Here is a 25,551-nt window from a genome sequence, read left to right on the forward strand (position 1 = left end):
ATTTTGGGCTATACAAATAAAATTGATTTGACCTGACTGAGTTCAGCCATGTCTCCTCTCACTCAACATATAAATATTTTGGCCATTACATCACAGTTTTTTCAAAATTCGCAGGGGCTTGGGAGGCGTTTTCCCATTCATTCCTGTGTGGACCTCTTCATCTTTGTCTCTGTTACTTCTCCAGCGTGTGTATCTGAAGAATGCGTGTGTAGTGCGTGACGTACAGTGTGTGACATCATCTTTAGAGTGGGGAGCAGCTGGAAAATCTGGAGAAAGAATTCTCTTCAGCTGGATTTGGACCCCGCATCTTTCATTTTACATAGACGATGCAGCCATTTTAAGCTCTTTCTGCTTTAAACTTTCCACCTTTTCAGTCTTTTTTCACCTTTTTAAGCTCTTTCATCCGTCTAACTCTACAGCTTTTTAGCCTTTTCAGATATTCATCTTTCTGCCTTTTCAACTCCTTCAATCATTCCGCTTCATGTTCAGCTATGAAAATGTTGAACTTTTTAAACTCTTTCAGCCCTATCCAACTTTTCTGTATATCTGTGCAGTGAACACTGTTTTAGCACAAAGGTGACATCATCCAGTGTTTTGAAACCATTAGGGGAGTTTGTGCCTTCCACTGTGCGAGACGCTGGAAGGTTTGTTCAGCTTCTTCCTGAACCTATTTCATTGCATCATGCCTCGTGTGCACATTTTCTTCAGCCAGTCCAGAGGCGGACCATCGACTCAGTCTTTGTCTTCGGAATCATGCAGCAGGTCACACAGTTTTTCTGACTTCATCGTACATTATTTCATACCGGCAATAGCAGTCCAAAGAATTATAAAGCAACGACTTCCTCAGCGGAAGGTGTTGCTTGAGCATGCCCCGACGGCAGCATGCATCGGCGGCAGCACGCCCCGACGCGCGTGGACTGCGAGGGCCCGTTCAACGCTGCTTGCAGCTTTAATTAGGGCCCGAGCAGGGAACCTGCGAGGTCCCTATTGAAATTGTAATGATTATTATTAGGGCCCGAGCAGGGAACCTGCGAGGTCCCTATTGTAATCGTAATGATTATTCTGATTCTTTTTTTTTTCCTTGTACCAAAATGATCGCATTTTTCACTGCCTGAACATACCCAAAAACTCACCAAACTTGGAATATAGGTCACACCTGGCGAAAAATTTTATAATCTGTTGTTGTCCTGAATTTCCACCACTAGGTGGCGCTGTTATTAAGGAAAGCGCGTTTGGGCTAATAACTCCCAAATCCTTTTTTCGCACATTCAAAAACCTTACATAGACGCGTTCAGTGGATTGTGCTGAATCTCGTGGTATAGGCCACGCCCATTTCCGCCTACCGTTTTTTTCCGCTACGTCGCAAAATGTCGAAAACCTACTTTTTCGAACTCCTCCCAGGCGATTTCATCGATTTGCACTAAACTTGGCACACAGCATCTGTGGACCCTCCTGACAAAAAGTTATTAAAGGAATTTTGATTGGCCATACAATAATTTTGATTGGCCACACAATACTCATGTTATTAAATAACTTCCTGCAGATTTGGTAACAAACAGGAAGTGTTGCATATCTCCACATTGGTGTGGTCTAATTACATGAAACTCAGGATACTACTTCCCCATGAACCCCTAAAGCCCTGTGCAAAATTTTAGGCGATGACCACAAGGTGGCGCTCTTTAAATTGATGTATTTTATATCTCCACAATGGTGCATCGGAAAAACACGAAACTTGGTACATTCATTGTCAGTGCCCTCCTAAGGACATCTGACAGAGGGTTTACCGATCCGCCACTAGGTGGCGCTCTGGCGTCACTTTAATTGTATAATTGGCCCTGCGCCCACACCATAACACTTATGGAAATGAAATTCATAGAGGTGCTATAGAATGGCCCCTGTGACTCACTCACCGAAAATGACCACCAGGTGGCGCTATTTTCAATGGTAAAGCGTTTTTGGCTCATAACTCCGACTTAATATGTTGCATATTATTAAACCTCATCCCTATGTGTTCCCTGCATTCAGCTGAATTGTTTGGTGTAGGCCACGCCCACTTTCGCGCTAACTTTCCATTTGCAAAATCACGACAAATGAAAAACCTACTTTTTCGAACTCCTCCTAGGCAATTTGAGTGATTTGCACCAAACTTTGCGTGAAGCATCTGTGGACCCTCCTGACAAAAAGTTATCAAAAGAATTTTGATAGGCCTTAAAACGCCTGAAATATCAAATGACAAATTCCTGCATATTGTGTTGAAAACAGTCAATCTTGCATATTTTTACAAAATACTATCCGATTATCACATAAATGTTCATAATTGTGTGGTATCGCCTATTGATGGTCTGTGTAAAATTTGGTGCAAATCGGCCCTTAGATGGCGCTCTGGTCGCAGTCTAATCATTTTGAATGGAAAGTAAATGGGGAAATCTTCAAGTCCTCTTCAAAACTCATCAACCTTCAACCTCTCCTTATCCCTCATACTTTGAGCTAGACACACCATTCTAACTTTTAAAGAGTCAGAAGACCTCAAACTATTGGCCATGTATTCAGTTTTTAAAAATCTTGTACGGTTTTCAAATCATCACAGTTTTAGTTTTAAGGATTTTTAGGCCGTCTTCTGATTTTATAATGGGTGTGTATTGCGCAGTGTTGGGCATGTTACTTTTAAAAAGTAATTAGTTATAGTTACTAGTTACTTCTCCCAAAAAGTAACTGAGTTATTAACAGAATTAGTCCACTATAAAAGTAATTGGTTACCAGGAAATTAACTATTGCGTTACTTTTATTTCTTCCCCCTTTTGAGCTCGGCAGTCATTTTAGCTACTTGGCATCTACATATGTATTTAGAAAATGTATTTCTTCATGGCGGACCGGCACCTGCTCTCCCCAACATTTTGCGAATGAGTGCTCTGAAGGAGTCTGAGTCAACTGTTGATAACGGGAGCAAGTTCTTAACAACATACCTGTCTATCATTGCATTCAGTTCAGTCTGTGTCACAAGTTTTTGTGAAGCTGTTAGCGGAGCACATGTTAGCCACACCTGGCCTGCTATCATCACCAACAACGTCAGCAACAGAGTTTTGGCCAGTGTTAGTTTTGTAAAAGGTGTGCTCAGAGTTGCTTACAACGGACGTGGACAAAGGTGATTAAAGCAGTGTCTGTACTTCCACTTTGAAGACCTGAACTTTCTCTACGGACTCGCCATTGCCGCAGTTCCCCGCTGCTAGTTTGAGTATGTGAGGCTGCTGTGTGCGTGTGTGGCTCGTGTGTAAACCGAACATTGCCACTGATTGGCTTAAGAACTCTCACTCAACGTTAGGGAGCCAATCATCACCACTTATGCGGTTGTCTCGCTCCTCCCTCCTCCCTCACCGGAGGAAAAAAAATACAGCTCTGCAGCTCCGGTGGCTGAGAGCCAAGATGGATGACAACAGCTTCAGTGATCAGCTTCAGTTTGTCACGCGCCACATTTAATAGTCGTAACGGTGACGGCATTGTAACGATGGAAATAGTAATATTGGTTAGATTACCTGTTACTGAAAAAAAGTAACGCTGTGAGTAACGCCGTTTATTCTAACGCCGTTATTCCCAACACTGGTGTTGCTTGAAATAGAATGCGTGACATCATAGCTACAGTGGAGAGCAGCTGGAAGAACTGTAGAAAAAGTTCTCTTCAGCTTGATTTGGATCCCACATCTTTTACTTCACATAGACAACATATACATAGACATGTAGGAAATCTTGTTGGCTTTCGGCTGATGGTCTTATTTTAGATGTAGGACATACACTTTTGGCTGTTAAAGCCCCAGAGGGACAAGCACAACAGCAACTCCCCCATGAGCTGCAATTTCTTCCTCTTATTCAGATTTCATCATGCAGCAGGTGACATCTCACATCCCATCAGTTAATCAGTTCTTCTCTGACCTGACTGGCTTTTATGGATTTTTTTCAAGATCTCCAGAGAGAACCAGTGTGCGTGACACAGTGGTGGCACACAGACTCCCGAGAGCAAACAGAGTGAGATGGAACATCCATATCTGTGCAGTGAACACTGTTTTAGCACAAAGGTGACATCATCCAGTGTTTTAAAAGCATCAGGGGAGATTTACCCTACCACTGTGCTAGAAGCTAGAAGGTTTGTGAGGCTACTGGAGGATGATACTCAGCTTCTTCCTGAAACTATTTCATTGCATCATGCCTAGTGTGCACATTCTCTTCAGCCAGCTCCAGAGGTGGAGCATCGACTCAGTCTTTGTCCGGGGAATCATGCAGCAGTTCACACAGTTTTTCTGACTTCAGCGTACATTATTTCAAACCGGCAATAGCAGTCCATCGAATTATGAAGCAACGACTTCCTCAGCGGAAGGTGTTGCTTGAGCATGCCCCGACGGCAGCATGCATCGACAGCAGCACGCCCCGACGCCCGTGGACTGCGAGGGCCCGTTCAACGCTGCTTGCAGCTTTAATTTTTTACTTATAATGCAAATATAAATTGTTGTTTGCCAAATTTGTGCATACATTTAAAAAATTTACAAAGTTATATGTAACTATTTACATTTAAATGCAGGCAATGATCAGGTCTGCCTGTGCTCCTTGAGAGCTGCACTGCCTGCTCCACATTCAGCATCTTCTCATTGTTCTGACTCATTAAACGAAAAACCGACTCCACTACACACTTAACACACTAAACCCAAACACTACATAACACGCTAACTACACACTCCAAACACGCTAAATGTAACAAATCTCTCAACTCTCAATATCGCTGTCTGACCGTCGTTGCCTGTCAATCATCCGCCTAGGTCCCTCCCACAACTTCCTGTTCCTCAACAACCAAACTTGCTGCTTGGACACTTTCGTGACAAAAGCCTGTTTTTACCGTTTCTTTCTGCACCAGACACAAAGCAAACGTGACGGCAATGTTCGCGAAAAAAGCGTGGCGGACATTATTTACCCTAGGTCCGGTTTTGGACGTGCCGATGCGTGCGGTCCGTCGCCTCGGGAAGTGGGCCGTGTAGCTAGCCGCTAGCAGCTAGCTACACACGAACATCCACAGATTCCAATTCCACTTTGTTGTCCGCGCGTCTCCAGATGTCCTCAGACCCGAACAGATTCGGTCCGGACTCGTTTAATCTCATTAATCCACAACAGTCAGTTTAGATGCACAGAACAGAACAGAACGGGACCGAACCGCCGGCAAAATCCCGGTCCAGCTCGCTCCGCTGCAGGTATAAATCCGCTTGTTTCTTCAGGTATGTCGTGGGCTTGAGCTCTGCAGTGATTGGCTCTGGTACGCACGTGGCCACGGTGTGCAGTGATTGGCTCTTGTGCACACGTGACTGTGGTGGCTCCGTGGACAATGCTCGGCGGAATTTGTAAAGCATTTATGAAATAATTTATTCACGGTATCATTGCAGTCCAAGCAAATGCTTAGATGCACACCACTGAACCACGCAGCAGCCATGTTGAAAGTCTCAGGTCAGTGTGATCCTGATCCGCAGAGATATTTGACTAACAGACACATACACACACACACACACAGACAGACAGAGATTCCTTGTATTTATAGATAGATTTGCATGGACTATTGTGGACCTTTTTGGAAATTCAACTGGCACTTGAACATGGAACACATTTTTTGTTAATTATCATTTATATTATTGCATATAAGAAATGATTGCCTTATTTTTGTTAGTAGTGCATATAAGAAATATGCCTTTCAAGCTGAGCTGTTAATTTTGATGGCCTTAATGGTTTTGTTGGAAATGAGAGAATGTGTTCAAAACATGCTATTAAACAATAGTATGTGAATTTAAATATATTTCCTTTGTGTTGATTCTACATAAATTCAGTGATTTTACATTTAAATATCCGGTATTACAAGCTTCAGTCTTAAGAAGAAAAAAGGCAATTAATCGTGATTAATCTCAGCAAATAGTGCGATTATTTAGTTAATTTTTTTTAATCGATTGACAGCCCTAATATATATATATTAGGGCTGTCAAACGATTATTTTTTTTAATCGCGATTAATCGCATTTTGTCCATAGTTAACTCGCGATTGATCGCAAATTAATCGCAATTTTTTTGGCACATTTTTTTCGGTTCTAAATGTACCTTGATGTATTTTTTAATGTTCTTAATACTTTTAACAACATAAGAAAGGGCAAATATGCTTGCTTTATGAACATTTTTAGCGGGGGGGGGGGGGGCTTTCTGCATCTGCTCTGTGTTTGGCTTGCAAGTGATATTTGAGACTCAATGTACTTCGATGGTAAGTCATTTCATGTCGATAGTACATGCAGATAACTTTTGTCCTATCAACCGAACCATCTGGCAGTGTTTCGAAAGTAGTTTGCCGTTCATACCGTAAATTACCAAATAATATACGGGTTTAAATTATCCACAGGGTCCCTTTAAACGCCGGTGCAGATGTATATTTGGTAAATAACCGCCGGTTCCAAATAAATGTCGGGTCTAATTTTTTATTTTTTTAAAAATTAAGGAAGAAGAGGTGTCCACTGACACTGCACTTTTTCTTCTTCGCCTTTTTCACGCAGTGTGCTGCTTTCTGTCAGTCAGTATCACACTGATGATCGCCATGGCTCCGGTGCAGCAAAACAATAAAAAGTACCACTTGAAATTCAAACTTTCTGTTAAAATATGCAGAGGAAAAATTGGGAGAAGCAGCCGCTAGATGTGTCTCTGTCGACCAGAAGAGAGTGAGAGAAACGGAGCTTGAGCGTCTGTCCGAGGAGGACAGCAACAGGGCCAGGCTGCCTGCTGGAGGGAGGAAGAAGGCGAGCGAGGAGCCTGAGATAAACATGCGGGGATGAGTTATCAGCAAACGGCCACGCCACAAGAGAGTGTCCCGCAGAATGATCAGGACGATGGAGAAACAAATGTCCGCCACCGTGAGTGACAGCAGAGATGAGGAGTTTGCAGCGAGTGCTGGTTGGCTGAATCGTTTCCTCCGCCGCAACAACTTCACTTACAGAAGGATGCCAGAGAATTCACAGAGAAGCTGGAGAAGTTTGTAATGTTTTCATCCAGGATTATTGTGAGGAAGGAATTAAACGCCTGTCCCAAATTGCCTTTTGGTCTGTTTAGTGATTGAAACAACTAAACCCCCCGGTAAGTCCTTTCTCAATTTCCTCACTTTTCAGTCCACCGTGTTTTTCCCGAACCGCCAACCCTGCTGCATCTTCTTCTGATTCCCTTTCTGCCACCCTCTGGATTAAGACTTCAGGTGCCACTGACGGCCGTAAATCTTTCAATGCGCGTTTTGTTTTTTGTTTTTTTATACCGAGCGTTAATCGCGCGTTAAAAAAATTATATATATATACATATTTACATTACTTTTTCATTTTCAGAATATCGCTGCTTTTTGACTCTTAAATAAAATGAGTAATAAATCTTCCAAATTGCACATTCATTTTCTCCTTCAAGACTGCTCATTCTGTGACTTAAGTATAATGAAAACGAAGAAAACGTTCAAGATTTAATTTTCAAAAGATGCCCAGCAAATAGTTACCAAAATGCAATTTAAAATGTAAAATTTGAAAATTAAAATTGTAGGAACACAAGCCTTTGTCTCTGCATCTTAAAGTGGTCTCATTTCGGCCATGATTACCTTTAACCCAAATCGACTCCTTTTTCCAGCATATGGGACTGAAAGCCCCCATATCCTGGCCTGGCAAAATCCTCTCCTCTCCATGAGTGGGACAATGTTGTTTTTCTTGCAATAAACAGATCATCAGAGACCTTCTTTTAGTAATTTACAACGACTAAGCACATCTGGTCTGTTCCCCTTCCTCCAAAGAAGATGAACCCCTTTTCCTCAGGTCAAACAAGGTCAAGCCCGATAGAGTTTTCTTTGGTCACACCAAAAGGAAGGAGGACTGATTTCTAACATAGATGTGGTGATTTAAGATGTCTTACTAATCTACGTGTCTCTCCCTCTGGAACATTCTCCAGTGGGGGAAGGCTTAATGGGAAACCTAATCTGTGTGTTCTTCTCCTCACATGTCCAACTGTTATTTACGACCATTGTTGTTCCTGGGTCTGACATTCCAATTCCTGTCTTTTATTCTCAACCAAATTCAAATATGTCCTAAATAACTAATAAACTACATCTCAATTTCTTAAATTTAGCAGATTCCGAAATAGCCTAAAAAGGTCACACAATAGATATTTCCCATGTTATTGTCAAGCCCAAAAGAAGTTTATTACTCAATAAGTTTGAGGTCAACAGAAACCACCCCTCCTCTTTGTCGATGGAGGAGAGACTTGGAAATCATCATTCCTTGTGTAATACTTGTGTTATTTACCAGTTAAATGTCTGATATGTTTTGTTAAAGATAGAACTACAAGGAATATGTATAAGTCCTTGGTTCTACTGTGTATTGTAAACTTTACTGTTATATGTTGTATACTTTAGTGCTTCATGTCTTAATCAGGTTATAATTCTTTTGAATGACAAATGATCATTATCATGTTGCATCTTTTCACGAAGGCCAAAATTCAACTTTTAAGATGGTGAAGTTTTGGGAAGGTTAAAACAAGATTTCAAAACGTTAAATACAATAGCATAGTTAGATTAACTTTTTGGGAGCCTAAACGCAGATCACAGGAGGTGTGACACTGTCAGCCCCCCCCATTCAGTCTGCCTGCTGCAGGTCATAAAACAGTCTTCTTCTTCTCTCCCTGTCCTCTTCTCCCCCTGCTTCTTCTCCTTCTTCTCTCTTCTCTTCTTTGTTTTTCATTTTTATTTTAAAGTAATCTTTACTTTTATTTTTGCAACAAGCTCTAAGACAAGCGAATTGAATCCCTACTTTAAGTATTTTACTTTTATTCAAGTTTTTAATAGAACAAATTCTTTTCTTTTTGATTTTATACTGTTAAAGTATCACCACCTGATTCAGATGAAGTTGAATTATTTTCAGAATCAGAACTTGAGTACCACTACTTGAAACCACCAAGAAAAGTCTTTTTCAAGACTGTGATCATCTGATGAAGAACGTTGCAAGCCTTGCAAGGAGTCTCCAACAAAAAGAGACTTTGTGTGCTCCCAGCCGAGACCAACTCTGCCCCCAGCGCTCCCAAGGCGGAAACCCGCTGGGCCTTTGGACCAAGAGTTCCTCAACAGCGTACCGGCCTTCCCTCTGGCTACTGGACCGACGCGCCGTGCCGTAGTCCAACCCAGAACTCTCAAGAACACCAAACTTCAGTGCCACCTGACTCCCAGACAAAACCGGCAGAATGTCTTCATGCAGCTGGATCCACACACGTGAGAATGAGTGGTGTCTAAAGTTCTGACTTCTGTCTAAGTTCTAACTTCTATCTTATGAACTTAAGAGAATTAAGATTAGGGTCTCGTAGTATTAAAAATTACTCCCGTAATATTTAATATATATATAACCGACCCTTCAACTTTACCATCTACCGACGGTCACACGACGTTATTACTTTTCTTATTACAGTCTTTACCTTCTCTGTTATCTGTTGTTCGTCTAAAATTGTCATGTCATTTATTTTACCCCAAATTATTTAGTCAATAAACATATATATAATCGTTTGTCTTTGTCTGGAACTTAATTCTAATGTGGAGAACCGATGGATACGTGCAAAGAAGTCACTACTTCAGAATATTGAGACTGAATAAATTGATTTTGAATGAACTCTAACCGTCCAAGCCAACTGGTACAGTTAGGTGTTTGGAATAATGTCCTCCGGATTATTCCAATAACTAAACACGGAGGTGGTGCCCCATTTACGAGTGTAATATTAATTGCCAGTGATTAATAATCATATATATATCAAAGTAGTGTGCGAGCAGTGTCTCCTACATTATATATTTATGGTGCTGCCCATGTCAGGACCACATACTTTCCTACAAAATGCATCAGCAGAAAGGCTTTTTCATTTCAAGGTCATAGCTGCATTATTGACTCATAAACAAAATTAATAATAGTTCATCTAAACTTCATTTTTTTACTTAGGTTGCACATTTTATGATGCAACTAAAAATATAACAAAGAGGATATTGCTATTTCGTTTTCATGCCTGCCCCGCAAAAAAAGAGGAGAGTGACGTCAGAGACCACTCTTATTCTTCAGCACCCAGTCTGACCGTGCTATGCATCTAATACGTTGGGGGGCGGTGTTTATATGTGACACAGGAGCAAGACAAGAGACAAGAGGAGAGTGTCAAGGTTTTGTTGGTACAACAGACTGTGGTACATGTTTTCAGAAACAGCGGGAAAATCCCCACTGTGTCAAAGTCTGTACTGCAGTCAAGCCAGCCATGGTTCGTGTTTGCTTGGTCAATCAGCCGCACCTTTTTATTCAGTGTACAAATGGTTTGGACACTGGATTACTCTAAAAGTACACAGTAAAATTACTTCACAATAGTTAGACAAGTAGTCCAGGAAGAACTTGGTTCAGCAGTGTATGAATCTTGGACTACTAATGGAAACAACGTTTTTTTGTTTTTTTTTTATTGTTCTTTACTTATCTGAAAGGATACTTTTGTGTTACCTTCAGTTTATTGCCGGGAATAATGACTGTCAAAGTATGGTATGATTCATGGGTCAGATTATGAGACTGCAGGCTGCCCCACATTCACCACCAGCAACTCTTCAGAGCGGCTTCTCTATGTTTACCACAGTCTCTGGTACCAACACAATCAACAATCTAATTTTTTTTTTTTTAACTAACTATTATTTTCCCTTAGATGCCATTTGAGTTTCACAGAGATGATGTCTTTGGGACAAATCTGTCGGCACAAAGAACATATTCTGTTTAGAACATAGATACATGTATGGGTGCTCCTACCTTTCCACCTGAGCATCCAGGTCTTCTTCACTCTGAGAACACTGAGTAGCATCATCTGAGGATACATTCTCTGCAAGAGCCTGACTGCCATCATCTCCTGTGCCCGAGAGGGATGTTGCATAGAATAGAAACATAAAAAGGAAGCACTGGGTTAAGTGGTTTATTGACTCCATGTCAGCACAAAGCAAACCAAGTCCATCTATCTTCAACAAATTTGTATATAAGATTTGTGTATGTAATTCTGTTTCATCTACTGTAGGCATGCCATAAATTTTATCACTTCAAGAAACAAATTCAGAAGTACCTGCTAAACTTTCCAAATTGAGTAGAATTTTAAAACTGAAATTAGTTTGCCCACTGCAACATTCATTTTGCCTGCTGCAACATTTAGTTCGCCGGCTGCAGAGTGCTACAGAAAGCGCCTGCTGATTCTCTGCTGTACACCGCATTCGCACCGAACACACATGTGTGAGTCGTTTATGTTTGAGCGGCAACAAAATGGCTGCAATCGCTAACGCCAAGCCTATAAGACCAGCACAGACTTCTTCTGAGTTGCAAACTCAGGTTTAATTATTATTTAAAAATTGAGATGCATCGAGATGCATTGATAATCGGTTTAGAATCGAATCGTTGACCTCAAAATCGGAAACTGCGAGGCACTGTGTAATCCGACAGCTTTCTATCAGAACCGACATCAACTTCTTCAGCAATTTGAGCAACAGTAGCTGTTCAACGGGACCACATGGGTCAGCCTTCACTCCCCATGTGCATCAATGAGCCTTGACCCTGTTGCCAGTTCACCACCGTTCCTTCCTTGGACCACTTTTGATAGATACTGACCACTGCAGATCGGGAACACCCCACAAGAGCTGCAGTTTTGAAGATGATCTGACCCAGTAATCTAGCCATCACAATTTTGCCCTTGCCAAACTTGCTCAAGTCCTTAAGCTTGCCCATTTTTTCCTGCTTCTAAAACATCAACATGGGGACAATATGGTCACTTGCTAATATATCCCACCCCTAACAGGTGCCAAAATGAAAAGATGATCAGTGTTATTCGCTTCACCTGTCAGTGGTCATAATGTTATGCCTGATCGGTGAAAATTTAAATATATTGTTTGTAAATATAATTTTACCGCAGTAGCAATGCTAACCTCTGTTATTGAATAGAATAGAATAGAATAGAACAGAATAGAATAACTTTAATGATCCCAGGCTAGGAAATTATCACAGCAGCAGTGGGTCTGCAAAAAATATATACAGTGCAAAATATACTATAAAAAAATAAACCATAATAATATATACAACAAAACAGTAGAGAGATCAGAGTTCTCTCTGTCATGCAGTGGTGAGAGAGTTATTATATAAAATGATGGCTTGTGGCAAGAAAGATTTGGAGAGGCTGGAGAAGATTATCCATGGTGGATAACAGTTTTTTCAGTGTCCTCCTCTCCATCACAGCCTCCAGAGTGTCCTGTTTACAGCCAATCACAGAGCCAGCCTTCATGATGAGTTTGTTGAGCTATTTGGTGTTGCTGGCTCCGATGCTACTCCCCCAACAAACTACAGCAAAGAAAAGTACACTGCTGATAAACGATTTCCAACATCTTGCTGCACACGTTGAAGGATCAACACTTCCTCTAGAAGTAAAGTCTGCTCATCCCCTTCTGGTAAACAGCTTCAGTGTTAGATCTCCAGTCCAGTCTGTGGTTGATGGTAACACCAAGGTACTTGTAATCCTCCACCGCCTCCACATCCTTTCCCAGAATGCACAGTGGTTGGGGAGCCATCTTCCTCTTCCTCCTAAAATCTATCTCTCTGGTCTTGCTGATGTTTAGCCGCAGGTGATTCTGTCCAGTCCACTCCACAAAGTTGTCTACCAGTGCCCTGTACACCTCCTCCAGTCCCTCACTTATAAACCCCACAACAGCCGAATCGTCAGAAAACTTCTGCAGGTGACACGACCCGGTGCTGTACTGAAAGTCAGTGGTGTATAAGTTGAACAGGAAAGGAGACAGTACAGTCCCCTGTGGAGCTCCTGTATCACTAACCACCGCATCAGACAGAACACTGCCCATACGGACAAACTGTGGTCCGCCTGCCAGGTAGTCAGTAATCCAGGAGATCATTGTGTCGTCTACACCCATCACCCGCAGCTTCTACCCCAGTAGCAGTGGCTGAATGGTAGGGCTGGGTATTGTTAAGAACCTCACGATTGGATTTCGATTCTTTAGGTCTCAATTCGATTCAATATAGATTCGATTCAATATTGACTTAAATGCTTCGATATTGATTTAGTAATAAGTAGTAATAAACAAATAATTCATTAGAGTACCTGTTGATAATTTTATTAATTATTAATTAAAAAAAGTCATCTTAAATTATAAATCTTTCTTCTACGAAGTTCTAGTTCGAATTGAAATGTAAACAAAGGTACTCGATGTGTTTAGTTATAAAATAGTGCAACCATAGTTAAGCTGAGAAACTGCCATTGTTTCTGGGACTGCATGGTACATTTTTTGTCTGATATAAACATAGACATGACCGCCGTCCCTCCGCCCTCCGGCTGGAAACGAGGGGGTAAAACGTTGACGCTGAACCCCCCCTCTCTCCCCGGAGGAGAATGAATGAATTCTCATCACTACTAACATCTGTATGTGCCATGTCCCCCACTGTTATCCTCCTCGGCGATTTCAACATCCACATTGACAACCCGTCCAGTACCTTTGCCAACGACTTCACATCACTCCTAGACTGTCTCGGTATCACACAACATGTCAACCTCCCAACCCATAACAAAGGCCACATACTGGACTTAATCTGCTGCACCGACATCACTCCCACCAACCTTGACATCACGGATTTCCCCATCTCTGACCACAAAGCTGTACTTTTTGACATTCACACCCAACTTCACAAAGTCAAAGAACAACGGACCATCTCCTTCAGAAACATCAAACATATCAACACCACAGATCTCTCCACCCTGATCAGCTCCTACCCAAGCCATCCCCCAGCATCCTCCCCTGCTGACCTGGTGACTCATTACAATAACTGTCTCTCCTCTTCCCTCAAGACCCTGGTTCCTCTGAAAACCCGCTCAGTCTCATTTAATCACACTGCTCCCTGATTTACCCCTGACCTACGCCAGCTCAAAGCCACAGGCCATCGACTGGAGCGACTGTACAAAAAAAACAGGACTCACCATACACAGTCAAATGTACTCGGACCACCTGCATCACTACAAGAACGCCCTCATTACTGCCAAATCCTCATACTACTCCAACCTCATCAACACTGGTACAGGCAACAACAGAGTCCTCTTTGCAACGGTCAGCCACCTAATTCAGACTCCGAAAACCCTCCCACCAGACATATCCACCGATCAGTGCACTGCCTTCCTGGACTTCTTCAGCTCTAAAATCAATACCATTCACCAACAACTGGCCTCATCCTGCACTTCGTCAAAAGATCCAGCCTGGATGATCACCACTGGCCAACCTCTCATCAGCTCCCTCTCTGACTTCACCCCAGTATCAGAACACACCATCTCTGACCTCATCCACAAAGCCAAAGCCACCACCTGTCAGCTTGATCCTCTTCCCACCTCCCTCGTCAAAGCCTGTCTGCCATCCATTTCTCCCATGATCACCAACATAATTAACTCCTCCCTCACCACTGGCACTGTGCCCCCCACTCTTAAACTGGCTGCTATCACACCCATCCTGAAAAAACCTGGTACTGACCCAACTGACCTTAACCTTTACCGTCCCATCTCCAACCTCCCCTTCATCTCCAAAACACTTGAAAGGGTGGTTGCTGCACAACTACAATCCCACCTCGACACAAACAAACTCCATGAACCTTTCCAATCCGGCTTCCGTCCAAAACACAGCACTGAAACAGCCCTTGTCAAAATCACCAACGACCTCCTCTGTGCAGCTGACTCCGGACTTCTTACAATTCACATCCTCCTCGACCTCAGCGCAGCATTCGACACTATCTCCCACACACTACTCCTGGACCGCCTGGCTGGCATTGGGATCACTGGTGCTGCACTCTGTTGGTTTACATCCTACCTCACTGACCGCCAACACTTTGTGCAAATAAGGGACCACAAGTCTGGGTGTTCGGGTGTTTCACTGGGTGTCCCCCAGGGGTCAGTCTTGGGTCCACTCCTCTTCATCATCTACCTCCTCCGTCATCATGGGATCCTCTTTCACTGCTATGCCGACGACACACAGGTCTACATCTCCTCCAAACCCAACGCCGCCATCCCTCCCACCTCCCTCAGCACCTGCCTCGAAGACATCCGGAGCTAGATGAGCAGGAACTTCCTGAAGCTCAATGGCAATAAAACTGAGGCCCTGCTCATCGGCTCCAAATCCACCCTCACTAAATCACAACACACCCCGGCCCCACCCATCATCATCGACGGATTCCCTGTACCCTTCTCCCCACAAGTCAAGAGCCTCGCCGTCATTCTGGACAGCACCCTCTCATTTGCACCCCACATCAAAAACATCACCCGGACTGCCTTCTTCCACCTCCGAAATATCTCCAGACTCCGCCCATCACTGTCCCAGTCCAGCACCGAAATCCTGGTTCATTCACTTGTCACTTCCCGCATCGATTACTGCAATGCCATCCTCACCGGACTCCCCACCAAACTCATCAACAGACTGCAAATCATCCAGAACTCAGCCGCCCGGATTATCACCCGCACCAAATCATCTGACCACATCACCCCTATTCTCATCCAACTTCACTGGCTCCCTGTACAATACCGCATCCACTACAAAAACCTCCTCCTCACATACAAAGCTCTCAACCATCTAGCCCCCACCTGCCTCTGCAACCTCCTCCACGAATACAGCCCCTCTCGCACCCTCCGCTCAACCTCTGCTGGACTGCTAACCATCCCCACACCACGCCTCAGTACCATAGGTGCCCGAGCCTTCAGCTGCTCGGCACCCAGACTATGGAACTCTCTCCCCCCACACATAAGACAGTCAGACTCCATCACAACATTCAAATCCAAACTCAAAACCCACCTGTTCAAACTGGCATGCTCACTCTGACTGGTCACTGTGCACTACACCTTTCTTTTCCTTTTTTATATCAATGTTTGTTTTTAATATTCTGTGACATTATGTGGTGATATTACTCTGTGATTTTATGTTTTTATCCTATGTAAGGTGACCTAGGGTGACTTGAAAGGCGCCATCAAACAAATAATATGTATTATTATTATTATTATTATTATTATTATTATTATTATTAGAGTGAAACCCGCGGGCGCACGGTCCAGTGGCCAGGGTGAGACCGGCTGCGCTGGGAGTTTACTGTCTCCGAAAGAGCGGTGCGTCAGACATCAGCTACCCGCCTCTGCAGCTCCGACAGTGTTTCCGTGGCGCATCGACCTCCGACCTACGAGCGAGGTCGCGGATGGTCGCTTACCTGAATCGATTCAGAGGATTTTATGAATCGATATTGAATTGGGAAAAAATATATTGCAATGCATTGATGAATCGATATTTTTACCCACCCCTACTGAATGGGGGGTAAAAGCACTGGAGGAATCAAAGAATGTGATTCTCACAGTACCTCCTCCACCATCCAGGTGTGAAAGGGCTCGTTGCAGCAGGTAGATGACAGCATCATCAACTCCCAAGTGGGGCTGGTAAGCAAATTGCAGAGGATCTAGCAGGGCTTCCACCTGCGGTCTCAGGTTGGCCAAGACCAGTCCTCTCCAGCACCTTCATCACGTAAGATGTGAGGGCCACTGGTCGGTAGTCATTGAGGTCTGATGGTGTCGACTTCTTTGGCACAGGAACCAGGCTGGACGTCTTCCAAAGCACTGGTATTCTCTCCTGACCCAGGCTCAGGTTGTACAGGTGTTGTAGGACAGGCAACAGCTGGCTGGCACATGTCTTCAGGATCCTGGGGCTGATACCGTCAGGGCCTGCAGCCTTCCGCTGGTGGAATCTTTCCAGCTGTCTCCTAAACTGGAATGCAGTCACAAGCCCTTTTCAGACAGAGCACCAAGCCGCCAATTTGCCTGTCCTTTTGGCTGCTCGGTCCGCAGTTTTAGACAGAGGGCGGCAAATTGGGGGTCTGTTTTGGTCCACCGATTTTCCGCCTCGGAGGGTAAACTCATTTCCACCTCGCCTACTATCTTAAAAAGAGGCGTCAATGTGCCGGCCCCTGCATGAGGTGTGCGGAGGTGTCAATGGCCTGCATTGTTGTGCGACCCACAGCCGTGGAGTTTTAAAACCAAGAAACAGCTGATCACAGCAGTCAGTCCATCACTTCATCTGCGGACATTAAAAAGAGCAACTGGACGGCCGCTGAGATCCAGGAGATGCTAGCGTCTCCTCGGTCTCTGTAGCTGTTTGGTTGTATTAGCTTGTTGTTGTGTCGGCAAGCTAGGAACGGTTGCTACTTTCAAATTAAAAGCACCCCGCTAAGAACCCAGTTCTAAACTCCAATGGGGGGCAATGTAAAGCTCTTATTTTGAAGTCAAATTCGTTGTCTCTGTTCACAGCCCAACTTCGAGCTTCACGTCACATCACATATTTACGCCTACCTCAGAGGTGGCTTTTGGAAAAGGAGGAATATTACGCCTCCAGTTTAGAAACACAGGCCGGCACATTGCCGCCCTTACCTTGGAACAAATGTGCCGCCTTATCTATCTAAAAAGGGCTACAGTCATGCGGGGGAGGGTGATGGTGTCTTCAGTGGAGGAGGAGGAGGAGGAGGAGGAGAGGTGCTGCACAGGAGAGCTCACATCAGGGGAATGAGGGGGGAGGGAAGGAAGCAATTGGGGCAGTGAGGGTGTGTGGGGGTCTGGAGGTGTCGGGGAGACAACAGAAGGCTGTGAGCTGAACCTACTGAAGAATCTGTTCAGCTCGTTTGCCCTCTCCAGGCTGCCTGATGACTATCTGCCACTCACATTACACCCAGTGATCTGCTTCATACCAGTCCACATATCCCTTACACTGTTCTGCTGGAGTTTGGCCTCCAGCTTCCTCCTGTAGGTGTCTTTACAGGCCCTCAGCATATCCCTGAGTTCGCGCTGCCTCCTGACCTGAACGCCCACTTCTTCTTGTTAAGAAGAGCTTTCAGGTCATTGGTGATCCACGGCTTATTGTTAGGGAAGCAGCATACAGTCCTGGTTGGCATGGTGGTGTGTTCACAGAACCTGATGTATTCCTCACGCTCCTAGTGTGGACAGCCTGCCGCTGAACAAGAGGGACATACTTAGGGGTCAGCAGGACCAGGTTGTGGTCAGATCTTCCAAGGGGGACGAGGGCTGTAGGACTGTATGCATCCTTAGCATTTGCATATAAAAGATCCAGTGTGTTACAGTCTCTGGTGGTACAGCAGTTCAATGTCCGGGCTAGAGAGACGTTCCTTCACGTGAAAATGACCAGGATTACACCACCTCTCACTCACATACAGTGCAATCCCTCCTCCTTTCTTCTTTCCGCTGCTTATCACATACCACCACGAACAGTGCTGAAGCTGGGAACCGCCACGCTGTGGTCCGGGTTGTGTGAGTGAAGCCATGTCTTAGTGAAACACAACACACTGCACTCACGATATTCCCTTTGAGTTTTTATCAGCGATAAAAAGCTTGTCCATCTTATTCCACCGAGACCTCACGTTCCCCATGACTATCGCTGGTACAGCCGGTCTATGTCTCCTCTTCTTCGCCCTCCGTTTCGCTCCGGCTCTGCAGCCCTGGCGTCTCCTCAGCCGCTCCTTCGGGACCTCAGGCCTGGCTCCGGACAGCAGTGCAGGTTTACATAGGAAAATCAGCTGGCCACGTGTGTAAACAATGCGCTTAATGATGCGGTCCTGACCCTCAGTTGCTAGGGATAGCAGAAACATCATAATAAGTGCCACAAAAGTACAAAAATGGAAGATCTTCTCACGGTCTCTGGAGAAGAGTTGCCAAAACTCACAACGAAAATCAAAATAGAAATAGAAAAAAAACTACGGAAAACTTGGAAACCCACAGGAGCTGCTGCAACAATCTGCCACCCAGTACGGCGCCATAGCAACCATTATCGTGTTACTGATAATTTCCATTATGTTTTAGCATCGACCTAACTGTCTGAGTGCATGTTATATAAAATCAATGAGTACTGATACGCAGGCACTAAATATCACTATTTTAATTTCTAAAATGAGGCACTCAAAAAAGATTTCCCTACCAATTTGACTCCCTTGCGTCGCTACTTGGCTACTCACGGCGCCGCTTAATAATCAGGGAAACTTGAATGGAAGTTAACTGGCCAAAGAAGTGGAAGATAACAGTGGTTTACTGGTGAACAGCAATGTGAAGAAAGTTACTTTAAAGGCTTGGTAGGCAGCTTATTTTTGGCAATATTTGGCAAAAACTTCCATAATAACCTTGGGGATAATGTACATGAAGTGATGTGAGAGAAGAGCAGACCTCTGTGCCTCCCCTAGGCTCTGTTTTCAGCCTGCAAAGAATCTACCCTGTGACGGAAGACTTTGACTAATCACAGAGCAGCTGAGAGAGCGAGCCTTGTGATGGGCTGTTCTACTAAAGCAGATGCACGTTCACGTCTCTTCGGTGGAAACCCAATCTGCAGCAATGGCGGATGACCGGACAGGAAAGATTGCGATTCCACGGTTGGAAACACCCAGTTTCTATGCAAAACAATCTAAGAAGAGGAAGACGAATTCGTCAAAAAGGGAGTCTAAAAGACAGTTGGACAACAAACGCAATAAAACGCGTATCAATATCGGCGTTGCGTTTCAAAGATGGAGAGAAGTTCGGGATATCATTAGTTTGAAGTTGGACTCGGAGCTCGCTGTTCTTCTCTTGGACAGATAAACTGCTAAATTATTTTTCCTCTAACAACTACAGTTGCTGCGATGGTGGTTAGCTTGTGTGGGCTGATTTACGATGTAAACAGCCTGGTGACAGCGGCTACTGATAACGCATTGTCGGAAGTTGCTAATACGTTAGCCTCTTGCTAACCGCTGCTACTTATACAAGATCAGGTTTATGTTGCTACGTTAGAGTCCCGAATCATACTATTCCACCTCAAACGTCTTCACATACCTACAAGTTTGCTAAGAGTGACAGTAAATTCCCTTCTATACAATCGCAATCATGATCGGGACGATTGAAATGAGTGACGTGTAAGCATACTCATACAGTAAAGTATGAGTAAAGTTAGTTATCCATTTCAGTCACCCCGACCGTCTTAAACTAATTCAGCACTGTTCAGTATTGCCTCATGGGGTAAATGCAATTCATCCCAGAAGTATAGCTCCAAATGGTTTGTGTGTGTGTTTATGTGTGTCTCTTCATTGTTCCAAACAAGTAGCCATCAATATACCCAACCCATCCCCCACCTCAGCTTTGACACCCAGAATAGTCGTTTGTGTTCACAGGTTTACAGTCACAATCTGAGCAGGACTTGGAGCAGCTCTTATTTAGCATTTATATGATTGGTTGAGTAGTCTGTCTCAGTCATTTACAGCCTGTCTAAGCCTAGGATGTCTTCGTCTGTTGTTTTTCACTTTGTTTTATATTCCTGTACATGTATGGTCAAAATCTTAAGCAGTTTTCTATGTATGTGTCTTGCAGTTATGAGAAAATGAGAATAATATCTACACCGCAAAAGGGTAGATACAGTGCCAGACTGCCAGACCCCACAGAGTCTACCTATTTGGCTGGCTCTCTGTCTGACCGCTGAGTGTGACTTGTATTTGTTTGCTATTTTAAAAGCAGAAGTGGTTCACTGGAATTTAAATTTAATTTCCTCCATTCCAAAGATGATGACTTCTCTATTGCTGGTGTAGGAGAGCTGGATACCAGCATCAGCGAAGAGGCATCACTATAGCAACTTGATGCACGGTATATTTTTTTATTCATAGAATTATATCCTGCATCATGGTTTTATTGTGCTATCAACATTAGTAGTGTGCAGTCATGTGACATCGTTCTCATATTATTTCATTTTGCTTAGTGTGACCTCTCTAGATTTGAATGCTGACCGTATCAACATGGAGGAGTTCCATGATATTTGTAATTCCATGTAAGTTTGTGAATTTCTTTTATATTTTTGCCACGGGCCCCTTGTTATACTGGCTAGTGGTAATAAGTACTGTATTTTTCTATGTGTTTTTTAAATATGTTAAGTGTCTTCGACTGGTTTGAAAATGACTATGCATTCCGAGGGGCCGAGGGAACGCATATGCAAGCATACGCGTTTCCTAGGACCAGCGGTGCTAGGAACCCTATTGTAATTGTAAAGATTTTTATTTTTCTCCGGCTAAAAGTGGTGCTGCAGGCTAAACTGTGCAAGGGAGGGCGGTGCAATTTGGAGGATTGGTCCAGACTCCTGCGAATATCTCAGAACCAAAAAAACGTCAAATATCCGCCTGCAGGGGGCGCTATAACCTAGGCCAACGCGTTTTTGCCTATAACTCCGACACCGTATGTCGCACATTCAAAAACCTTGTATCCTCAGATTTCCTGAATGGAGCTGAATTTCTTTGTGATTGGCCACACCCTCTTCCGGCTAGAAAGTTTTTTCGCAAAATTGCAAAAACTGAAAAAACCTACTTTTTCGAACTCCTCCTTGGGATTTTGTCCGATCTGCGTCAAACTTGGCACGTACACTCTTCAGCTGGACCTGATCTAAAGTTATCAAAAGAATTTTGCTCGGTCAAAAAATGCGCAAATTATTCACAAACACATTTCTGTAGCTAGCTATAAAAATGTAAACTGTTTGATATCTCGGTCAAACTAAATGCTATTAACACCAAATTTGAGTTCCTTGGTTGCCATGACACTGGGAAGGGATGAGCCGAATTTGGCGAATTTTGGCCACTAGGGGGCGCTAAAAAGATGGAAAGTTTTTGTCTCTTGAACGGCTTCACCGATTTTTATGAAATTTGGTCGGTATGATGTAGGGCCAATCCTGAGGCCATATCTTGTAGGTGGTCATGACTGGTCAATGGAGGCATGCCTTATTACAACAAATCCAAATCGGCACACATTCAGCCTTTTGCACTTCCGGTGCACTTCCCATTACAGCGAATACCACGGCTCAGACGTTGGCCTGTGTCCTCACTTTTGCCCGAGCCCGTCATACTTTGGGGCCAACATCCGTGGGCTCTGCGGTGCGTGGGGTCCGAGTTGCGCGGGGGGGCTTGATGATTCCTCCGATGTGGGTCCAACTCACAATGATGGACCTGAGATTCCCGAGAACATCCAGATCCAGAGCGAAAAGGAGGTCATTGGCCAGCCTGCGTCCATTGCCTGTCATCTAAACTTGAAGCAGCTTGCTGAGTACCTTGTGCTCCCCATCCCCATGTGTACTGCCAAGGACCCTGTTACCTTTGCAGAGTGCTAGGCCCCTGGACCATTTCAGGTGAAGGTCAAATCCAGGGCCACTGCTGCCATCATTGAGTGGGTGGGTACTTGTGTTTCTTATTGTGTTTTTATTATGATGATTATATATTTTACATTTTGTAAATATCATATCTAGTTTCATGGTGCTGAATATGTTGCACATCTAGTCACAGACTCTGTGTTTATTCAGGGACCATACAATAACAGCTTTCTTTCTGTCACTATTTTGTTTCAGATGTGTCCCTTCAGTCACATTGTTTGGAATTGGAGTTCACAGTCCAAGCTGAAGTATGCAATGCAGGTGGGGGACTTCAGTTGGCTATGAATATCCTCCTCTCTGGGGATAATTATGCAAAGGTGACATTGCTCTTCCGATTCATGAACATGGGGATGGTAGGAAGGTCTACCTTTTTCAATATACAAGACACCTACTGCATGGACACTGTCAAACAATTCAGGGAAGAGAAGCGCAATGTAATCATTTCCCATCTACAGCCAAAACCCACTGTTGTGGTCTTGGGTAAGTTATACTTTTTACACCAATATTTTTTCACAACCAATATTATTCGGTCTCATAACCACTAGAGTGAGCATAAATAGTGTTGCAATTTCTGAAAATATTATTTTTAATTTGTTTTTAAAGGAGATGGTCGGATGGACAGCCCCGGATTCTGTGCGCAGTACTGCATATATAGTGTTATGGAGAATGACTCCAAAAAGATAATCTCTATGGTGACAGTCGACAAGAGAGAAACCGCATGGAGCAGTGTCATCATGGAGAAGGAAGAGTTCATACGGACTTCCGACAAACTTCATCAGGACATTGCAAATCTAAGCAAAATATGTACCGATGCTCATACCCAGATAGCTGCACTTTTCAGTAAATACATCGCTTTTGAGTTTGATATTTGGCCTCTTTATTTGTTAATGTATGTGTAATCTTGGGCAGGAGTGCTACTGATGTACTTATGCATCTGGGCCCGTATCCACAAAGAATCTTAAGGCTAAAAGTGGCTCCTAACAGGCGAATTTAGGAGCAACTCCTAAAAATAATGGGTGTGTCAGTCATAACTTTAGGACTCCTAATTTTTGAAAATAAGAGTTATTCACAAAACATTTTAAACCTAAAAGTAGCACCTAAGTCTGGGAGACCTTAGAAATAGTCCAGAGGACTCCTAACTAGCTAAGACCTAGTCACAGCCGAATGTTTTGGAGACACTAAATGACAGGGAATTTATTAAAACAATGTCGGATGGACCGTAATGGGATTGAAGTTGTGGTTGAGTTGGTGAGGGACGCAATAGCGTTCCCAATCAACTGAAACAATCCAATAACGCCAGAGTTAAAATATTTGGCAACACTGCGGTATTTGGCTACGGGGAAAATGCAGCTCTTCGCACGGGACTAGTATTACCTGGGGACCTCAAGTGATTTAGAAATTATCCCACCACGTCTGTGTTTCATGCGGCGCATTCACACAGGATAAGCTAAGTCTGTGTTTTAACTCGAATTTACTGACATTATCCCCCGGGTCGATCGCACCGGAACCCTCGTTGGAGCAGCACAACGGTTAGATATGGATATTTTTTATATAATAACTGGTGAGCCTGTTGAAAGATGGAAAAATGTTCCTTACCGCATGCTGCCATGCATGTAATCCATTTTATCATCTTTCGAGATTTCGCTCTTCTGATGAGCCTCCTAAATTTGCACCCAAAATGCTGTCAAAACTTTTATTCATAATTCCCAACACAGCCTCCATAATTCTCGACCGGAAAATAGGCAGAAAAAAGGTGTGGAAAACACAAAAAACCTTAAGAAAAACAAAAAACGACCCCAAATCAACAGAGATGCTGATTCGCACGGGACTAATATTAACACATGACCTCTCAGTTTGGTGAAATATGGTAGGTAATTCACGGTGGAATTTTTACTTTACAAATTACGGACATTGCAGATTCGCACAGGATTAATATCAGAGACGACCTCCGCAATTATTACAAATTACTGGAGGTCCCCATGTTATACTAGTCCCGTGCGAATAGGGCTTTTGTCAATCGGAAAAAGTTGCATTCCATCAATACACAAATTGTCTTTGACACACGTTACAATATAGCCTACTGGACAGTGTTGCGAAATGGCCCAGATCAACACATGATTCCCGAATTTTAATGGAGAGTGGTTTGATGCAGCATTTCGAGCAAATGCCACTTTTATTGGCAATTCAAGTTTTTCATCGCAATCTTCTAATTTGTAATTTTTGTCAGAAGCGTTTTAGTTGGGGAGGGGGCAATTAATTCTCCTCATAAATACATTTCTTTATCCAATATCTTTTCACAGGCTTTGTCATGGGCTTGTAGGCAACTTCCTTATTTTCACTTCATGCATTGCGTAGCCTAAATGACTTTTCAATGGGCTGCCCTGTCACTCAACAACCAATCACCGTTGTCACCGCTTCTAAGAGCGTCCTTATATAATGATGTCATCCATAGCAACAGAGAGTTACTTCTAGTTTAGGAGTTCAATGTTTTCATAACTACAAGTAGGTCTCAGCGGCTTTGTGAATTACTTTTAAGAAACGACTCCTACATAAAAACTTTTAGTTGTGTGAGGGGCGCCGGCGGTGATACAGACAGCGACAGAGATAGCGAGTTTTGAGAGTTGAGAGATTTGTGACATATAGCGTGTTTGGAGTGTATAGTTAGTGTGTAATGTAGTGTTTGGTGTCTAGTGTGTAGTGTAGTCGTTTTTTTGGTTGTGAGTCAAAACAAGGAGGAGACTGCTGAATGTGGAACAGGCAGGAATGAGATGAGCCCTGAGCCCTACATATATATATACATATACACATATATATATATACACACACACACACACACACACACACACACACATATATATACACACACACACACATATATACACACACACATTATATATACATATATATATATATATATATATATATATATATACATACATATATATATATATATATACATATATATATACACATATATACATATATACATATACACATATATACATATACATATATACATATACACATATACATATATACATATATACATATACATATACACACATATATACATATACATATACACACATATATATATATATATATATATACACATATATATATATATACACACACACATATATATATATACACACACACACATACACATATACACACACACACACATATATACACACACACACACACACATATACACACACACACACAAACATATACACACAATATACATATACCACACACACACACACA

At 43.2% G+C, this 25,551-nt stretch overlaps 1 protein-coding gene across 1 annotated transcript in view; it reads right to left on the bottom strand.

Moving 5' to 3' along the window:
* ubxn4 (UBX domain protein 4) overlaps window positions 1–25,551 on the bottom strand; it is a 137,342-nt gene that overhangs the window by 78,205 nt on the left and 33,586 nt on the right. The window contains exons 6-7 of the mRNA XM_030428494.1: window positions 21,450–21,495; window positions 10,835–10,931 (exon numbers count right to left, since the gene is read on the bottom strand). Coding sequence (XP_030284354.1) covers window positions 10,835–10,931; window positions 21,450–21,495 — 143 coding nt within the window. The remainder of the gene's footprint in view (window positions 1–10,834; window positions 10,932–21,449; window positions 21,496–25,551) is intronic.

This window comes from Sparus aurata, chromosome 9 (genome assembly GCF_900880675.1).
Source record: "Sparus aurata chromosome 9, fSpaAur1.1, whole genome shotgun sequence".
In the NCBI taxonomy this organism is placed as follows: Eukaryota; Metazoa; Chordata; class Actinopteri; order Spariformes; family Sparidae; genus Sparus; species Sparus aurata.